General features: G+C 38.7%; 1 protein-coding gene across 2 annotated transcripts in view; it reads left to right on the top strand.

Annotated features, from left to right (window-relative positions):
* The first annotated feature begins 3823 nt into the window (after window positions 1–3823).
* Window positions 3824–15983, top strand: part of SLC7A6 (solute carrier family 7 member 6) — a 30437-nt gene continuing 18277 nt past the window's right edge. The window contains exons 1-3 of one of the 2 annotated variants that reach the window (XM_054840536.1): window positions 3824–3940; window positions 10357–10929; window positions 14780–14905. In XM_054840536.1, coding sequence (XP_054696511.1) covers window positions 10398–10929; window positions 14780–14905 — 658 coding nt within the window. In that variant the 5' untranslated portion in view covers window positions 3824–3940; window positions 10357–10397. The other variant, XM_054840535.1, reaches the window with a different exon arrangement.

Raw genomic sequence — 15983 nt, 5'->3', positions numbered from 1 at the left:
TTACAGTCTGTTTTTAAAAACCTTGCAATATAGAGAAGCTAAGTTTTCTATAAAAGAAGGCGTAATGTTAATCCTCAGAGTATTTAAGTGACAGTGCAGTTGGACAAAACAGAGCCATCCCACAGTTTCTGTTCCTTAAAGTGACATTTTCCACTACCTCCTCCTCTTCCTTTTCTCTCTGCTCCTAGCTTACTCCACATTTGTACTTTTGTGATTATGACAGTAAAAAACTAAGCTCCACAAAAGTATTGTTTTCTGCCAGCTTAGTGAGCAGAATTGCCTCACAGAGGGGGGCCAGGCAAGTGCCAGTGCCAGTCAAATGCTGAAAGTCAGTGGAGTAGGAGGAGATATGCAGCCAGAAGCAGGGGAAGATAAATTTAGAAGCCTAAATTTAGACTTTTTTTTTAATTGCCTAGCATTTTGGTGCTTGTAGTCACTCTCATTTGTAAGTAATACTTACTCTGCTTAAAGCACCTACAGCGGAAGTTCGTATGATGGGAAGAAGGTAAAAGGAAGGGGCACAGGGTCAGCTAATTTGTTGCTGTAAACAAAATCACTCAGCCTTAACCAAAGAAAAGAAACAGAGGCACTTACATTTTTGAACTGTTTCTGTTGCTGTCCTGAAAGACTACAGCGTACGTGGTTGACACTGTGTTGTTTGAGATGAAGAAAGTTCAAAACTACAAAAAATAATCTCTGCTTTTAAGTACTTACAAAAATTGTCATTTTCTGGGATCTGGCTGAAGCCACAGATTTACTGTCCTGAATCATTTTATGATCCCTACAAATAAAATTCCCGTGTCCACAGAATGTACATTTCAAAAGAAGCATGAAAGTGGTCCCAAGACTCACTCTGTATGGTAAAATTTCAAAAGGAACCAACATAAACCTTCAAACACATGGCTGGAAGCAACATCTCCGTGATAGTTAATAGCTAAGTTCCATGTAGCAATGAGTACTACTTACATACACAGAACACACCTTCAATGTTGACCTTTAAGGAGCTCATTACATGCTTATTCTTCCATGAATTAAGTGCATGAGCAACACATTCTTGGGGGACTTATGCAGTAAGGATATGCTTAAACTCACCCTGCACACCAGGATGAACTTGCTAACAAGCACAAAGCTGATGGCTGGGCTTCAGATTCACTTAGATTTAACGGCAATTTTTACCTTGGCTCTGTCGCGTTCTAAAACCATTTAATGAATATCCTGTGGATTTAGTTTCTTTTAGTCTGATGCAAGCTCAATTTTGGTTTGTTTAGGGGTATTTAATCTGTTTTTTCTTCAAGTTTTTTGAGTTGAATTACATTTCCATTTAAGTGGAAAAATTAATCAGACAAAAAAAAAGCAGATAGGGCAAAACTCACAGACCTATCAAAACTCAGTTTGACTTTGTTCTCACTAGCTAAAAGAGATGTGATCTTAACTTGATTAAATTAGTATCAGATAAAATCCTAGCGGAAACAAAGTCTTTTTTTTTTTTTAAGGTTTTCTCTGCTAGCGCTTAGAGAATGCACAGTCCTGTATAAACATAAGTTAGCAGTGGCCATTTATGAAGGATCAGGGATGAGGCATACAGTTTTTAGAGGTAATCTGTAGTAAGAAGAGAAGAAGTAAAGTAAGGAGTCCAGACTTAGATTTGGCTGCCACAGTAAAATTGAAGAAGTAATTTATAAAGTTATGAACCTCGCTAAAATGGACAAAAATATTTATTTGGATGATTATTCTGAAGTCACTTGCAAACACTTTAGAAGCATCATCTAGCCTTACGATGATGTCCTAACTTGGGTCTCTCAAACCAACCTCTACAGTGTTGTAAGTTTTCAGAAGTCAAAAGGGTGAACTTCTATTTTGAAATCTCCAATTGGGCATTTTTGCCAATAAATCTTTTTCAAGGTTCTAAAATAAAATGTCAGCATATGCCTAATAATTTGTTTCTTATGTCTTTTCAGCTCTTACCTATACCTTGTTCCTCAAGGCAATTTTATAATTAGCTCACATTTTGCGAGTCGATTTTTTTGAGGAATGAATGTTGTCTCCGGTAGATTCAATTTATGAAAGCGCTTAAAAGGCAGTCTAGCAACAACTGAAATCAGCTGCATCTTTTACATTCACACTCAATCAATTTTTTGATTAATGTGTGAGACGACCGTTGCAAGTATCTGTCTACCTGAAAGATGCTGTGTTAGGATTACAGAAAATAGAGCACTACCAATATTTGTAACAACGACTAAACACTATTACCATATAATAACTGCTTTTTAGTTCATGTTATCTTTATAACAGCAATCGATTAGTTTCATATTGTAGAAATTTGAGTTATATTCTGGGAATATCTTCTACGGTTTTTTATCTTCTATCAGTTCTGTATAAGTGGCTTAAAAACAAAGAAGTCCTGTATCAGGGCTGTTAAGCTCCCAAAAGGCAGACTGGTTTTGTTTGCTGCTTTGCAACATTGTCAGTGGTTTCAGGCGGTAATAGATTTAGTGTAGTTACCTCTACATGTACTTGCGCAAGACCTAAACCCGACAAAAGCCAAACAAAGAGCTGAAACAAAGATAATTAAAGAGCTGAGATGATCAGGCTCCTTCAGATTATGACCTGCAAATGACAGTTTGTTTTGCTGTGGTGCTGTATAGTTTGGAAATTAAGTCTAAGGTAGCTCTCTCCCTGTGTGTGCACTTAAAAATCCAATTGTAACAAAAAATACTTTCTTCATTCATTGTTGTCCAAACACAATGTAAGGAATATCTGGAGATATAGAGGAGGGCAGCAGTTGCTTGGTATGCTGATTGTCTCTGACAACGAAGGAAAAAAAAACCTCCTTGATAAATCAAGCAAGCTTTGAGAGAGGAAGTAGTATGGGAATTAGAAATGTAAACCTCGTGGCAATAGAAGTGGACTCCAGCATCGCACTTACTGGCACATTTAAAGGTATTACAGTGCATAGTTCGCCTTTCCCTGTTCTTTTACAGCCTTGTAATTTTTATTTGCCCTTAAGGTTTTTGCTCCGGTATACCCTATTGGAAAAATCTACCTCTGATTCATCTGAGACTGTAGATAATAATCATGGGCTGAGGGGAGGGATAATTAGATTGTTTTGAGTGAGACAAAGACTATCATGCCTCCTGAGCCCCGTTGTCTTTCCCCCCCCCCGTGTGGTCTTTCCAGACACTGACCTCTTTACCTAGCAGGGAACAGCAAGAAGGGCAGTAAAAGAACATTGAGAGGGGGCTGTAGCCTGGAGTTCACTGGCTTAGACAAGCTAAAACTATTAACCTGGTAGAGGAAGGCCAACAAGAAAGCCCTCCTTATGCTAGCTACCCCAGATAAGTCTGCTGAACAGCAAATTGCTTACTATTATTTCCAGACACTGTGGGCACATTTAATCAGGATTTTGATAAATCTATTACATGCATTTTATTGGAGCCAAATGTTGGGTGTGGCTGCGCCCCTCTCGAGGGCAGGAACGCACTAATGGTAGTATTTTAGGGGTTCCCTTTTGGTTTCCATATCCCACTATGGCTAGCACTTACCACCTAGTAGTCATACCCCAAAATAGCACCAGATTTAAGGGCTTTGACCCTCTTAGGCCCCTCATTTTCGAGCAAACTCATGTGCGTGTAACTTTCTGCCCCAGGGTTTCACAGGAGTTCCACGTCCCCGAGGCCCTTACCTCCCCTCAGGGCGAGGGCTGGGCCCACCTCCACCTGCGGCATCCCTGGGGGGCAGGCCGCGGGCCCCCGGCTCCTCCACTGAGTCCGGGGTGGGAAAAGGCGCCGTTTTCGTACCGTCAGCGCTAAGCCTCTTCTCCATCTTGTGCCTGAGGAAAAGGGGAAGGATGGTTCCCGGGCCGGCAAGAGCGGGGAAAGCGACCGCCCATTCCGCGCAGAAGCGACAGACGGCCGGCCTCACAGGGCGCGGCAACGCTGAGGTAAACCCGGCAGGATCGGGTGGGAGGCCGGCCCCTGCGGCGTGTGCCTCAAGCAGACAAGGCGGGAGGCAGCAGTTTCCTGCCGGGGACGTGAGGCGACGGCGGCGGGCCCGGGGCTTCCGCCATCACATGTCGTGTGGCAACGAGCGAGCATCCCCGGGACACGCAACGGTGCGGCGGCAGGAGCGGAGGTAACGCGGGAGGCCGCACCGCCATAGCCGGCGGGGAGGTTCCGCGGGATTCCCGCGGGCCGGCGCCGCGGAGAGGCGCGGTCTCCCTCCGACCTTGGGGAGGCTGCCGCGGTGGTGGGCAACCCGGCTCGGCGCAGGGGCTACCGGCGGCGCAGCTTTCCGGCGCCTCTCCGTGCCGTTGCCTCCCCTGCAGCGTTCGGGGCGGGCGGCCTCGGTGCCCCGGGCCGGCTGCGAGTGTGTGGAGTGGCAGCGCGACAAATGCCGTGTATTTAATTTTTTTTTTTTTAAAGGCCGCCTCAGCGGCAGCACCTGCGGGTGCCTGAGCCCTGACAGACCTCAGGGCTGAGGCGGGTAGCAGCCGCTTCCGTCCCAGGGATGTCTGGAGGGCATGAAATGTGTCAGAACGTCGCTTATTTTATAAGAAAAACAGGGTAACCACCGTTTGGGGAGGCAGGAGCGGCCACCGAGGGGCGAAATGACCCCAAATCCTCCTTCCTGCGGCGCGACGGCGGGACCCTGAGGGCCGGCCGGTCTCCTCACGCTGCTCCCGCCGGCGCCAGCGCGTCATGAGGTGCACATCCTGGCTTAAGGGTGTTTTTTTCTAGAGCCACGGGTTTTCTTTAGGTATGAGGGTTAGTGCTCTGTTCGGGTTATAACAGGATGTTTTTTGGTGGTGGGTGCATGTAATTGTAACTGGTCTGTTGTTGCAGGGAACTGAAGCAGTTTTAGTAATACCCTCAGGGGAGCGTATCTTTATTTACTGGCATTTGGTAGTGATTTTTGATTGTTTATGTGTTAAGTGATGTGTATTAAATGAAATCTCATTAGGCACGACTGTAAGTTATGACTACAGAGTACACATGGGTATAGATTTGTAGGTAAGTGTGTGCCTTCTGACATTACTTTTCCCCTTTTTGAGAGGTTTCTACTTCTGTGCACCAGCCTAAAATATAAGATCAATTATTTTAACAAACTCTATTATTGTCCCTTCTGTCTTTACCTGGGGGTTATTGTATAAATTTCACCAGATGTTCCTCTCATTGCAGCTGTTTTGTGCACTCCCAACCTTACTTCTATCTAAATAAGACTGTGTACCACAAAGTCCCTTGTTGTGAGCTTGCTTCTATTTTTTTCCCTTGGAAATACAAAAATAAATGAGAAGGTTATAGTGGCACATTATTTTCCACTTGTAGCTAGTGCAGTTCCCTAAATTTAAAGTGTCTTGGTTTAAAATTTAGATTAATATTGCTGAGGTGGATTTGTCTAGGATTGGTACTTGAAATTTTGAAAAGTTTCTGAGATGTTGCAACTGAATATCTGTTTGTGAGCTGATTATAGGTCTTTCCCTCACTTAATGTTCATAGTATTATTCAGGATTTGTCAGAACATGTGGGTAGTACGTGTATTTGCTGAACATCTCTAGTACAGCTGTGTCACAGGTCGGTATAGTCAGGACTTAACTGCCATCACTGATACGCTCTCAAGTGAATAATTGGCACAGTAACTTCTCTTCCATACCTTTTCACATGATAAACACACCCTATCCTTTTTTTAAAAATGGATGTTACAGCCAATTCTGTTTGTTCAAAGGTTTATGTTGTATTTTATAACGCTAAAGATGGTGTGTTTGCATATGTAAGCATAAAAGACTTGGTTGAACAGACTAAATCTTTACATTGGGAAATACTTTTGTTGCAAGGGCTTCCTGTCTGCTTACTGTATGTATGGCAGGGAGGTGATTTTTCTGTCACCAGAAACAAGAAAAATGCGTACTAGAAAAACTCTAAGCCTTTACCACTTGAATGTTCAGACTATGAGGTGCCTAAATATATACATTGCAAGGAATAGGCATTTCTGGGACTTAGAACCTTTGCTCTGTTGGTGCTTAACTCCCTGAAGACTTTCATGCTGTTTGCTTGTGTAGGGCAATCTTGACTCTTACCCGAAGGGCTAATCCTTGTGTTCAGAAATAGGAGTTTTACAGCTGGTATATGTGAATAGTCAAAGTATATATGTAAAGCTATGCTACAACAAGAGCTGGTTTATGCAATCAAGAGAACTGCAGAAGACAGAGGCAAGAACACAAGAAATCTTTGCTAATGAGCTGGTATTTTCTAAGAGTATAGCAAAACATAGCAAACTTTTAGCAGTTTGATATTTCACATAGGTCACTAGCCCGCTTGCAGGTTCACCCCAAGTTGAACAAATGACAGATCAGCTGCTGTTGTCCTCACTGGGAGAGAGGGGATCTTGGCGGATAGTTCCTCTTTCCTTCCCCTTTAAAGGAGGGCCACCCTGTAATGCAGTGGTAGTACTTTGCTAACTGCATGTTAACCTTCATTAGCTCCTTTGGTACATGGCCAAAGTGTGATAGGCCTTATCAGAATATATATTTTTGGTGAAACAATGAAGCGATCCTAGTTTCAGGTCATTATGTCCTGGTTTCGTATCAAAGCTTTCTATGTCAATGGCAGTGTCATTTCAGGGAAAAAATCTTATGCATATCAGCAAAAAGATTCCTCACAGCTGCAGTGATCAGCAAAAAAAAAAGAGTTTAAGACTGTATTGCACAAGGGTGAGCAATGAGGAAATCCATGTGTTAGCTTGCGTGAAGGCATAAGCCTGCATTAGCCATAGCAGTCCTGTGGCAAGACTTTGGCAGCATTAGAGATCATTCTAACAGTATTTTTAGCTGCAGTATTACAGGATTGTTGTATGTTAGAAAATATATACTATTCCTCTCTAGTTCTTCTCTTCCAAGCCTGTCTTCTCTTTCTGCAGAAGTAATGGTCTTGTGACAGAATCAGGGATTTTAATATATGTATTCTCTATATTGCTAATCTTGACGTAGCTTCAGTTTTCTCTAATATCTGCTCTCCCTCTTTGTGGGTTTGTTGGGGTTTTTTTTGATGGATGGGTTTTTTTTCAGTTGGTCAAAGCTACTGAGTTTAGTTCCGGTTAAGATTAAGTGAAGTGCTTGTAGGAAAAAAGCCTGCCAATAGTTTTGTTTCTGTCATAGAGGTGGTGTAATAAGACATGCGACTCAGGCAAATAAGCAATTCTTGCCCTGAAAGCTTTAAGGATATAAAACAAATAAGCTTAGAGAAGACAATGAAATGCCAAGTGTTGAGTGAGCTGTTGCGCACACCTTCATGCAAATCCTAGTTGTCAGCAGATACCTGAAGTTGGGAATAACAAAAGCAGACTCAGAGAGGAAGAAAGAGTATTGGGGGACAAAACAAGCTAGGTTGAGAGATACTGTGGTTGCTCTTTCCTGGGCAGAGTAGGGTAAGAAACAGTCAAGGTCATCAGTAACAAAATAGTATAGAACTGCAGTCTCGTGCTGCTAATTGAGGTGGAGGCATTTGAACAGAGTCTGTAGTTACAGGTAATTAAATGTCCTTCTGAATTTCAGACCATGAGGTAAATCATGGTGACTCTTAGTGTAAAACTGCCTCTGTGTGAACACATCAGATTTGATTTGATTTGAATGATTCAATTGATTTGAATCAAATCAAATCATCAAAATGCCTGAGTATTCAAAGTAATGTTTATGCTTCTGAACAAGTTGTACTTTGAAAGGTGTTCCAGGAAGAAATGGGAATGATGATTAGGATATGTGGAGTAAGAAATCATAAAGCTGTGTAGTTATCACTGAGATGATGTTTTACATCTGTGAGTCAATTCTTAACACATTACTCAGCTTTAACCTTTAGCTGGAAGGGCTGAAAATGAATGTGGCATATTTTCAAAGCAGTAGCTGGATGTCATAATAATAGCTGTAGTATTCTTATTTTTTCCACTGACACTTACGCAGAGTGATTTGCCTTCTGAAATACATTTACAACTGGTATCCTGAGTCAAAATATAAATGAAAAGATTCAATGGAGTTGGATGTTATTTTTATGATTCTCAAGTGTTCTTTAAATCTACTTCTTACGGTCAAATGAGACATGAAGACATCTGCTTTGATTATTTGTCCTGCTGTTTTACACAGTTATGCTTTCTGATGATTGCATCATATTTGCAATTTATTATTCTAAGGATTTATATTCATTTACACAGTAATAACTGAACTTTCTCTTGTAAAGCAAACTAAATAATCTTAGGCCACATGTCTTTTTGACGACTTAGCTCTAATACACCAATAAAAAAAAATCAGCCAGTATGTGGTTGCAAATGAGTTTGGCACAAGATAGATGTAAGAGTAAATAACAAGGAGAACCGGTAACAACTGGTGAGATGAATTTGCTTTCATTTTCCTTTGCAGTTCTGGGCACACTCATCTGTAGAAACTGCAGATTCCTCTCTCGTAATTAGTTTAATTTTATTGGAGATGCCTCATTATAATCACTCAAGCTTTTAAGTTCTGAAATACTAGAGCTTAGTTTCTGGAAGGTTGAATATTTTTAATCTAATAAAAAGTGTGAAATTTGATAGCTTGTGATGTACCTATGACACTAGATAAGATGTTGACTCGTATAAATGATAAAGTATGTATTTAGTAATTAACGATCTTTAAAGTGTTTCTTCGAAATATTGAGGAGAAAATAAATCAGAAGGCATCTGAGTAAACAGATTGAGGATCTCATTTTGCATTATTTAAAAGAACACAGTCTCTATTTTAATGTGTAAAAAGCTAGATGATTCATGAGTTGGAGATGAATGATGTGATGTGTTTCAGTAAATTATGTGTACTCCATTTCAGTAGAAGTTACTTTTTTATTGATTGAAAATAATCTTCATCATTTTCACATCTTTAGACCTATTCTAGTTCAGGGATGTCAACTCACATTTTCTGTACTTTAGTATACAGGTGTTGGCTTTATAATAAAGGAAGAGTATGATTATTAAGTTTCCCCTCCTGAAAGATGTGCCTCTAACTGCATGAGCAAAACCTTGTATGTTCATATGTTACTAGATGCATAGATATATACGTTTCAGTGATTGCATACTGACCTTTCAAAATCCCCATACTCAGGGTTTTTGTTCTCTTAGATGACAAGTTTATTGTTGGAATAAGAAAAACTTCTGTAAAATTAGTCTTACCCCCAAAAGCACAATTTTTTTCCCCCGCTAGATCAGGTTCTTTATTTTAATTGACCCAGACTTTGTAATTTTTCTGTTCTGTAGTAAATGGCTGAAGTATACACTGAGGGTTTAATGAGGGGCAGGACAAATGAATAGTAGTGCATTGTGGTAATTATGTGGGGCCTATTCTTTATGCAGCTGATAACCTAGTAATCAAAGGTACATTTGCAATTTAAGCTGTTTTCTATGCAAGACTGTTCCTTGAATAGATTATTTCTTACTTGAATTTCTATAAAATGGGCCTTATTCAGAACTGCTGCTATTTACCAGTATGTTCTTGTGCTAATAAATGTTATTAGCAGTAACTTGTTTTTGGAAGGCATGGGAGAATTTCCTGGAGATTGAGAAGAAGGTGACTCTTTTCCAGATGGTCAATTCTGAAGCAGAGGAAAAAGTTTATTTCACTGCTGTGTTCTTAGGTACTGTTAAATACAGTTGCTAACAGAGGAGTTTGGATTGAAACTACTGTGGGTTTTTTCATGTACATCCTGCACTCTTAGATAACACTAAGAAATGAGGCAGTGGGAACTGGGCACAGTTGCAGGGAGGGAGCAAACTATAGGATCAGCTAAAAGTCAAGAGTTGGATCCAGAGGATTCTGGACTAAGTATCTCTTCATGTTGCCCTTAGCAAGAGCCCAAACTGCATTAATAACGTGTAACACTGTTCATTCATAACTTACATGTGTAAGTATAATCATTTGGTTAATTTTTTTAGTACTGCAATACATCTGTGTTCATGCTTAGAACTTCCAGCTTGGTCTTAGTGTTTGCTTTCCTATATCACCTCACTTTGCTTCTGTCTGTTCGTTCTTCCTTTTCAACATTGGAATCCCTTAATTCTGTCCTTCCTACAGTTTTGGTTGGTTCATTGTTGGTTTTTCCCCCCCCCTAAAGGCAGAAGTTCCTTTCTCAGCTTAAGTTACTTTGGAACTTGTCTCTTGCTCTGTATGTGTTCGTTTTTCTGTTTATTTTAACTATGCATGAATTTACCTTTGCGTAAGAAGCAACAAAACAGAATTTCTCAATTTACTTTTGTAAATCATAGGGTAAAAAAGGTGGACAGAAGATATAACAAGAAAGTTGTGGGATAAAAAATTTTATAATGATTTTAGCTGTCTATATTTTGTTTTAGATTGTGATTTGGAGTCGTGGAGAATTCGCAGTCTTTCCACAATGGGAGAAAGGACAGATTGTACGAAGTCGCATAGTTCACTGGCTGAATACAGCCCTGTCAATAAATCAGACAGGACAGATCCAAATGACCGCTGTGAAATGCAGGATGGAAACCAAAATACAATGCAACTGAAGAAAGAAATATCTTTGATAAATGGGATAAGCCTTATAGTAGGCAACATGATTGGTTCGGGTATCTTTGTCTCTCCCAAAGGAGTTCTCATCTATAGCAAGTCTTATGGATTGTCTCTAATAATTTGGGCAATTGGAGGGATTTTTTCAGTCTTTGGAGCTCTCTGCTACGCTGAACTTGGAACCACTATTACAAAGTCAGGAGCCAGCTATGCATATATCTTGGAGTCTTTTGGGAGCTTCATTGCTTTTATTCGTTTGTGGACCTCACTCCTAATTGTTGAGCCAACTAGTCAGGCGATTATTGCCATCACCTTTGCTAACTATATAGTTCAACCTTTCTTCCCTTCTTGTGATCCTCCATATTTGGCTTGCCGTCTCATAGCAGCTGCTTGTGAATGTAAGTATTTCTTGAAATTTACTATGGTAATTTTTTATCAAGGGTTAAGTTTTATTAAAATAAATCCTACCAAGTCCCAGAGTTGTTGCATACTGAATCTGTATTGGTTTGTGTTGCAGTGGGGAAAAATAACAATTTCCAGCACATGAGTAATTTGCAGGTATTCAGTCAGTGAGTTACCATTTTTTCATTCAGAAGCAGAACAAGGTATTTAACTCTTGCAAGTTTACTTACATGGCAAAAAGGGGGAAAAATTTGTTTTCCCTCAGAGAGGTATATTATTAAATCAGACCTCAAGATACTCTTGGTGTGGTCTAAGAGTTGTTGCAGAATAGCTCTTATGCTATAAATTCTGGTGTAATTTATTTTACAATAGCTTCTCAATGTAGACATGCTTAAGTAATTACTCTGGTAGGGTTTCAAAAGATCATTCAAGATTATTCTGTATGCTCATGATAACTGTAACATCAGTATAACAGTACCTGTGGTAAAGCTGTTTTTAAAAGCGGAAATTTTGTGTGCACATAAAACATTGAAATGTTTGTAATGAGATAGCCAGCTCTGTTAGTCAATATAGAGGAACAACTGTCCATATGCTTCAAATCATGACTGTTCTGCTGTATCAAGAGAATGAAACTGTGTGATTGTACTATGTATGTCTTATTTAATTTTAGGTATTTCCTATTAAAAGTGTTTATATACATATTTTACATTTCTAGTAAACAGTGAAAAATGTATTTCAGAAAGTCTGTATGGCAATCCTTTGTCATGTATTGATCAGTCACCATGTGCTGTGGAGCGTGGCATCCCTATTGACGTGATGCTTTTATCATACAGCTAATACAGAACTTGGGCTTTTTTTTTACTGCCAACAGTATGCTACCAGGAGGAGATGTGCTACTTCTAGATGGTTCCTTTTTGAGACAACAGGGAGTCTGTTGAAATAGCTCTAATGTTCCTTATTACAGTTACCTATGTAGGACTAGAAGAGGGGAAAGACACAGACAGCAGTAGTGTGTGCTTCAAATACTTGATCTCTATAACTAGTTGTGAACATTACAGCTTCCCCCTTCACTTTTGTAAGTTAATTTGTTACTGTTGGGAAAGCACTGATAAGCTGATCCAGGTAGTGGGAAGAATAATCACAAACCTCTTCCATAAAATCTGTCAGCTTCCCTCTGTCTCCCTCCTCCCTTCCAAATGTGTGTCTACACTTTGTTGTGACAACTTCAGGAAAGAAATGAAGGACCTGTGATGTCATGTTCACACTCCTTAAACAGATACTGCCCCAAGGTATCCTGGCACATATTCAGGTGTGTGGGAGAATCTGCTCTTCCATTTAAAATATCTCACATCTGAGGGGCGTTAGCCCTTATAAAAAGCAGTTTATCAAAAAGCAAGAAATTAAGACAAAGTGGTTCAATGAAAACGATTATACAGTAGATGTAGAAAGACAACATGGTGTCCTCTACACTTGCTGCTAAGAGAGGAGATTTAGCACCTTTTTCTTTAGTGGAGACATGTGACAGCAAGGTCACTTTCATTTAGGTGGAACAGATTACTTTAACAGTCCATTTTACGATTTAAATGCTTGTTCTGCCCTGTTCTATGTGTCAGTGCTGAGAGTCTCACCCGTGCTCTACAACTTAATTTAACTGTTCCTGTTAAAGCCTATGCTTTTCTTTGTCCTGGCAGGGATGATGATGTGTGTCAAATCCTTAGCTCTGGGTACGATTAGTACTTCATTAATGAAGTTGCTGGGAGTGGAGGTCTGAGCATTGATTAGGTAGAGATTGTATGTGAGAATGGGTGGGTTAGTTGTGGGGTTTCTTTTTGTTCTTTTTTTTTTTTAACTGTAGTAGTAACGATGCTAGATCTAGTGTGAGATCAGTCTTAGTGTTATACAGCATTACTTTGTCAATCATTTTGGCAATGGGGGTGGCATCTGGTGCTACAGAACTAAACTTCACAATTCTCAGGAACTTTAAGTAGCTAAGCAATAATTAAGTTGAAGAAACCATGAAAGAATACATGAGAGAATAATTTTAGTAAAAGAAGGAGGGAGGGGATATGGCCTATTAAGATTCCTGATTATATTTCTTTTTTTTCTTTTAAGATATCAGAGACAGAGTAGCATTTCATCTGAAGTACAGACCAAGCCCTGACTCACTAAAATAAGGAGTTAATAATTATTCCCAATGAAAGTTGCTTAAAAAAAAAAAAAGAAATTAATGGCCGAAATAAACCCTGTGAGCAAATACTCCATAGATAATACCGATCATTAATACTGAAGAGCAGAGACCAAGCAGAGTTGTTTTTTTCCTGAGGGCTCTTTGGGAGCTGCAGCAGTCCTGACTTTTGAAATTTGATACAACTGTTTTTTTCCCCTCATTTTGCCAAGCTCAGTGGAATCGCATTCAGCTATTCCACTTGGCCAGACTGTCTAGTATACTAGTGCCATGCTTTTAAGATCATTACCTTTCTTTTGTTATCTTTTTAAAATTATTATTTTTGTATTTGGTAACTGTGCTAAGTACATTTTTATCTTAATAAACGATCTTATTTTATCTTGAATTATGGGAAAGGAAATAATTTATCACATCTTTTCTTCTAATTTTGATTTGCTACTACCTTACGCCTTAAACAATCAAGTCTAGTTTTTATTTATATGCATATTTAAAATACATAGTACAAGAAAATTGTTTGGAGATAAAAAGTACAGTAGAATATAACTACTTTTTTGCTAGCTAAAGGAAAAAAAGATATTTTGGGAAAATACTTAAACTTCTATGTTGGAATCAATAGTTTAATGATAATCTGGATAAGAAAAAACATGCACCGAATTAGTATTTTGTTAAATAAAGAATACTGAAGATACCGAATCCTATTCAATATTCAGCATTTGAGTTCAGGCAGAAGTTGTCTGGCTCTCCACTTGAGGAAAAAGTGATAATGCAAAAGCAAAATGTTGAAAGCCACGAGAACAATGTATTTCAACAATAGCTTGGAAAGTGTTTATTGGGGAAGTTAATCATATGAGTAGGTTTAGTCAGCTACTGTTACTGGAATATTTGTGAAATCTGAAAGTCGCACTTCAAGTTCCATTACAGTCTTGTGAAATAGGTGTGACACTGATTTATTTTGGGATAGAGGGAGGAATATATTCAGAACACTCATTGCTTACTACCAATTCTTAAAAATCCAGATTAATGTTGCATTAGCTGTAAATGATGTAGATGATCCCCAGAGGTCCCTTCCAATCCCTACTGTTCTGTAAAGTGTATGTTATTTGGTCAGATCTGTTCTAACCTCACTTAGTAATACAGTTTAATACAGCTGGAAAATAATATGGAATCGCTTGTGACCATATTCAGTATTGTAAGCTCATCCTCAGACTAACAAGGAAGAGGAAAAACTTTTTAAAACACTTTTTTAATAGGTTTGCCTAAAGGAGTTTCTAGATAATCTTGTATTTTTCAGAACAACAATGATAAATTGAAATGAATTATTTCATGTAATGGTTTTCTTTAGCTTCAGGATAGTTGCAGAGTGCTGCTGATGAGGGGTAACATTATGAAAATGGGCATATAATCAGCGAACGGAAAGGTCTTTCCTTCCATCTTTTGAAACTGTGTATTATGAATCTTTAGAACATCTGTTTCCTACTGTTTTGTTTCAACCAGTGTGTTTTCAGTACTAGTGTATTTTGCTTAGTTTAACCTAAAGTATTAGTATAACAGCTAAGTGCATATTTATAAGATCTTTGGAAAATGCGTTAAACTGAATATTGTTTGAATAGTCTTTTCATTTTTCTTTTTTTCTTTTTTTTCTTTTTTTTTTTTCCCCCTAGGTCTTCTAACTTTTATAAATTGTGCCTATGTTAAATGGGGAACACGGGTGCAGGATATATTTACTTATGCTAAAGTTACTGCTCTTATTGTCATCATCATAACTGGACTTGTTAAAATATGCCAGGGTAAGCTTCTAAAATTAAAGCAAAGGTTTGTATTTATCAGGTAACTGATTGACTGGTCTAAAGACTGTAAAATACCTTTCTATGTGTTATCAAATGCCTCAATACAAGCATAATGTAGCTACTCTGAAAACACCAATAATACCAATGTTAGGCATTATCATGATATTATATCATGAGAAGCTGTCCTATCTCAGTTGACTTTGAACTGAGTAAAAGAAGGTAACTCATTGCTCAGCAATGTTGTGCAATTTACAGCCTGCAATATGGAATAATAAAGGAAATGAAAACAGCAAAATACAGAGCTAGCAAAATAAAATGGGAGCGGAGAAAGCTGTAAATTTGTCTAAGGAACATATGACTTTACAATGAGATCAACTGAATATTTTTTTACAAAACGAATTTTGTGAATGTCTGAAACTGACTGCATTTAAAGTAAAAATAGATTTGTAAGAACATCTAAGTAGACTTGTGAAACAGCAGCTCTATTTTTGCTCAAATCCTGAGTTCTTTTATAGCTGTTGAGAATTAGAAAGTTGCTGGCATTTTGGATTTTTTTTTTTTTTTTTAATATATGTGTGTGTTGGGCATTGTGTTGTCAAGTTAGAGGAATTCTGAACTTAGTTTTGTTCTTATCCCTTCCTTTTGGGGAGGATTTATTGGTGTGTTAGCTTAAAAAAATTATCCTGCTTTCAAACCTGCCAGCTCTGCCTATGTCTGTGCGAAGGGAATAGCAATGTCTGACTAGGGTAAAAAAAAGAGAAAGAAGTGAAGATATTTTAGAGGCCCCAAAAATTTGCCTGGCCAGTTCTGATGAAGTCTAAATGTTTCAGGATGCATAGTACAGGGCACATTTTGGAGTTTTATAGTTACCTTTATTTGGTGTGTTTGTGTATGTGTCTGTATATGTAAAATAGTCTGAATATATAAAACTGCCATTGATGAGTTTGTCTTGACTTGCTTGAAGTCAAAAGATGGCACAAGTTCTTACAAATACTGGTGCAGAAAACCATACACTTTTAGCTTGGGAAAATTTTATCTCAAGTAACAATGATATGTTCTGTTAATTGTTCTCAATTTT

The sequence above is a fragment of the Grus americana genome, chromosome 13 (assembly GCF_028858705.1).
Source record: "Grus americana isolate bGruAme1 chromosome 13, bGruAme1.mat, whole genome shotgun sequence".
Lineage (NCBI taxonomy): Eukaryota > Metazoa > Chordata > Aves > Gruiformes > Gruidae > Grus > Grus americana.
Note: the sequence above shows the minus strand (reverse complement) of the source record. Positions and strands in the feature narration are given on the sequence as shown.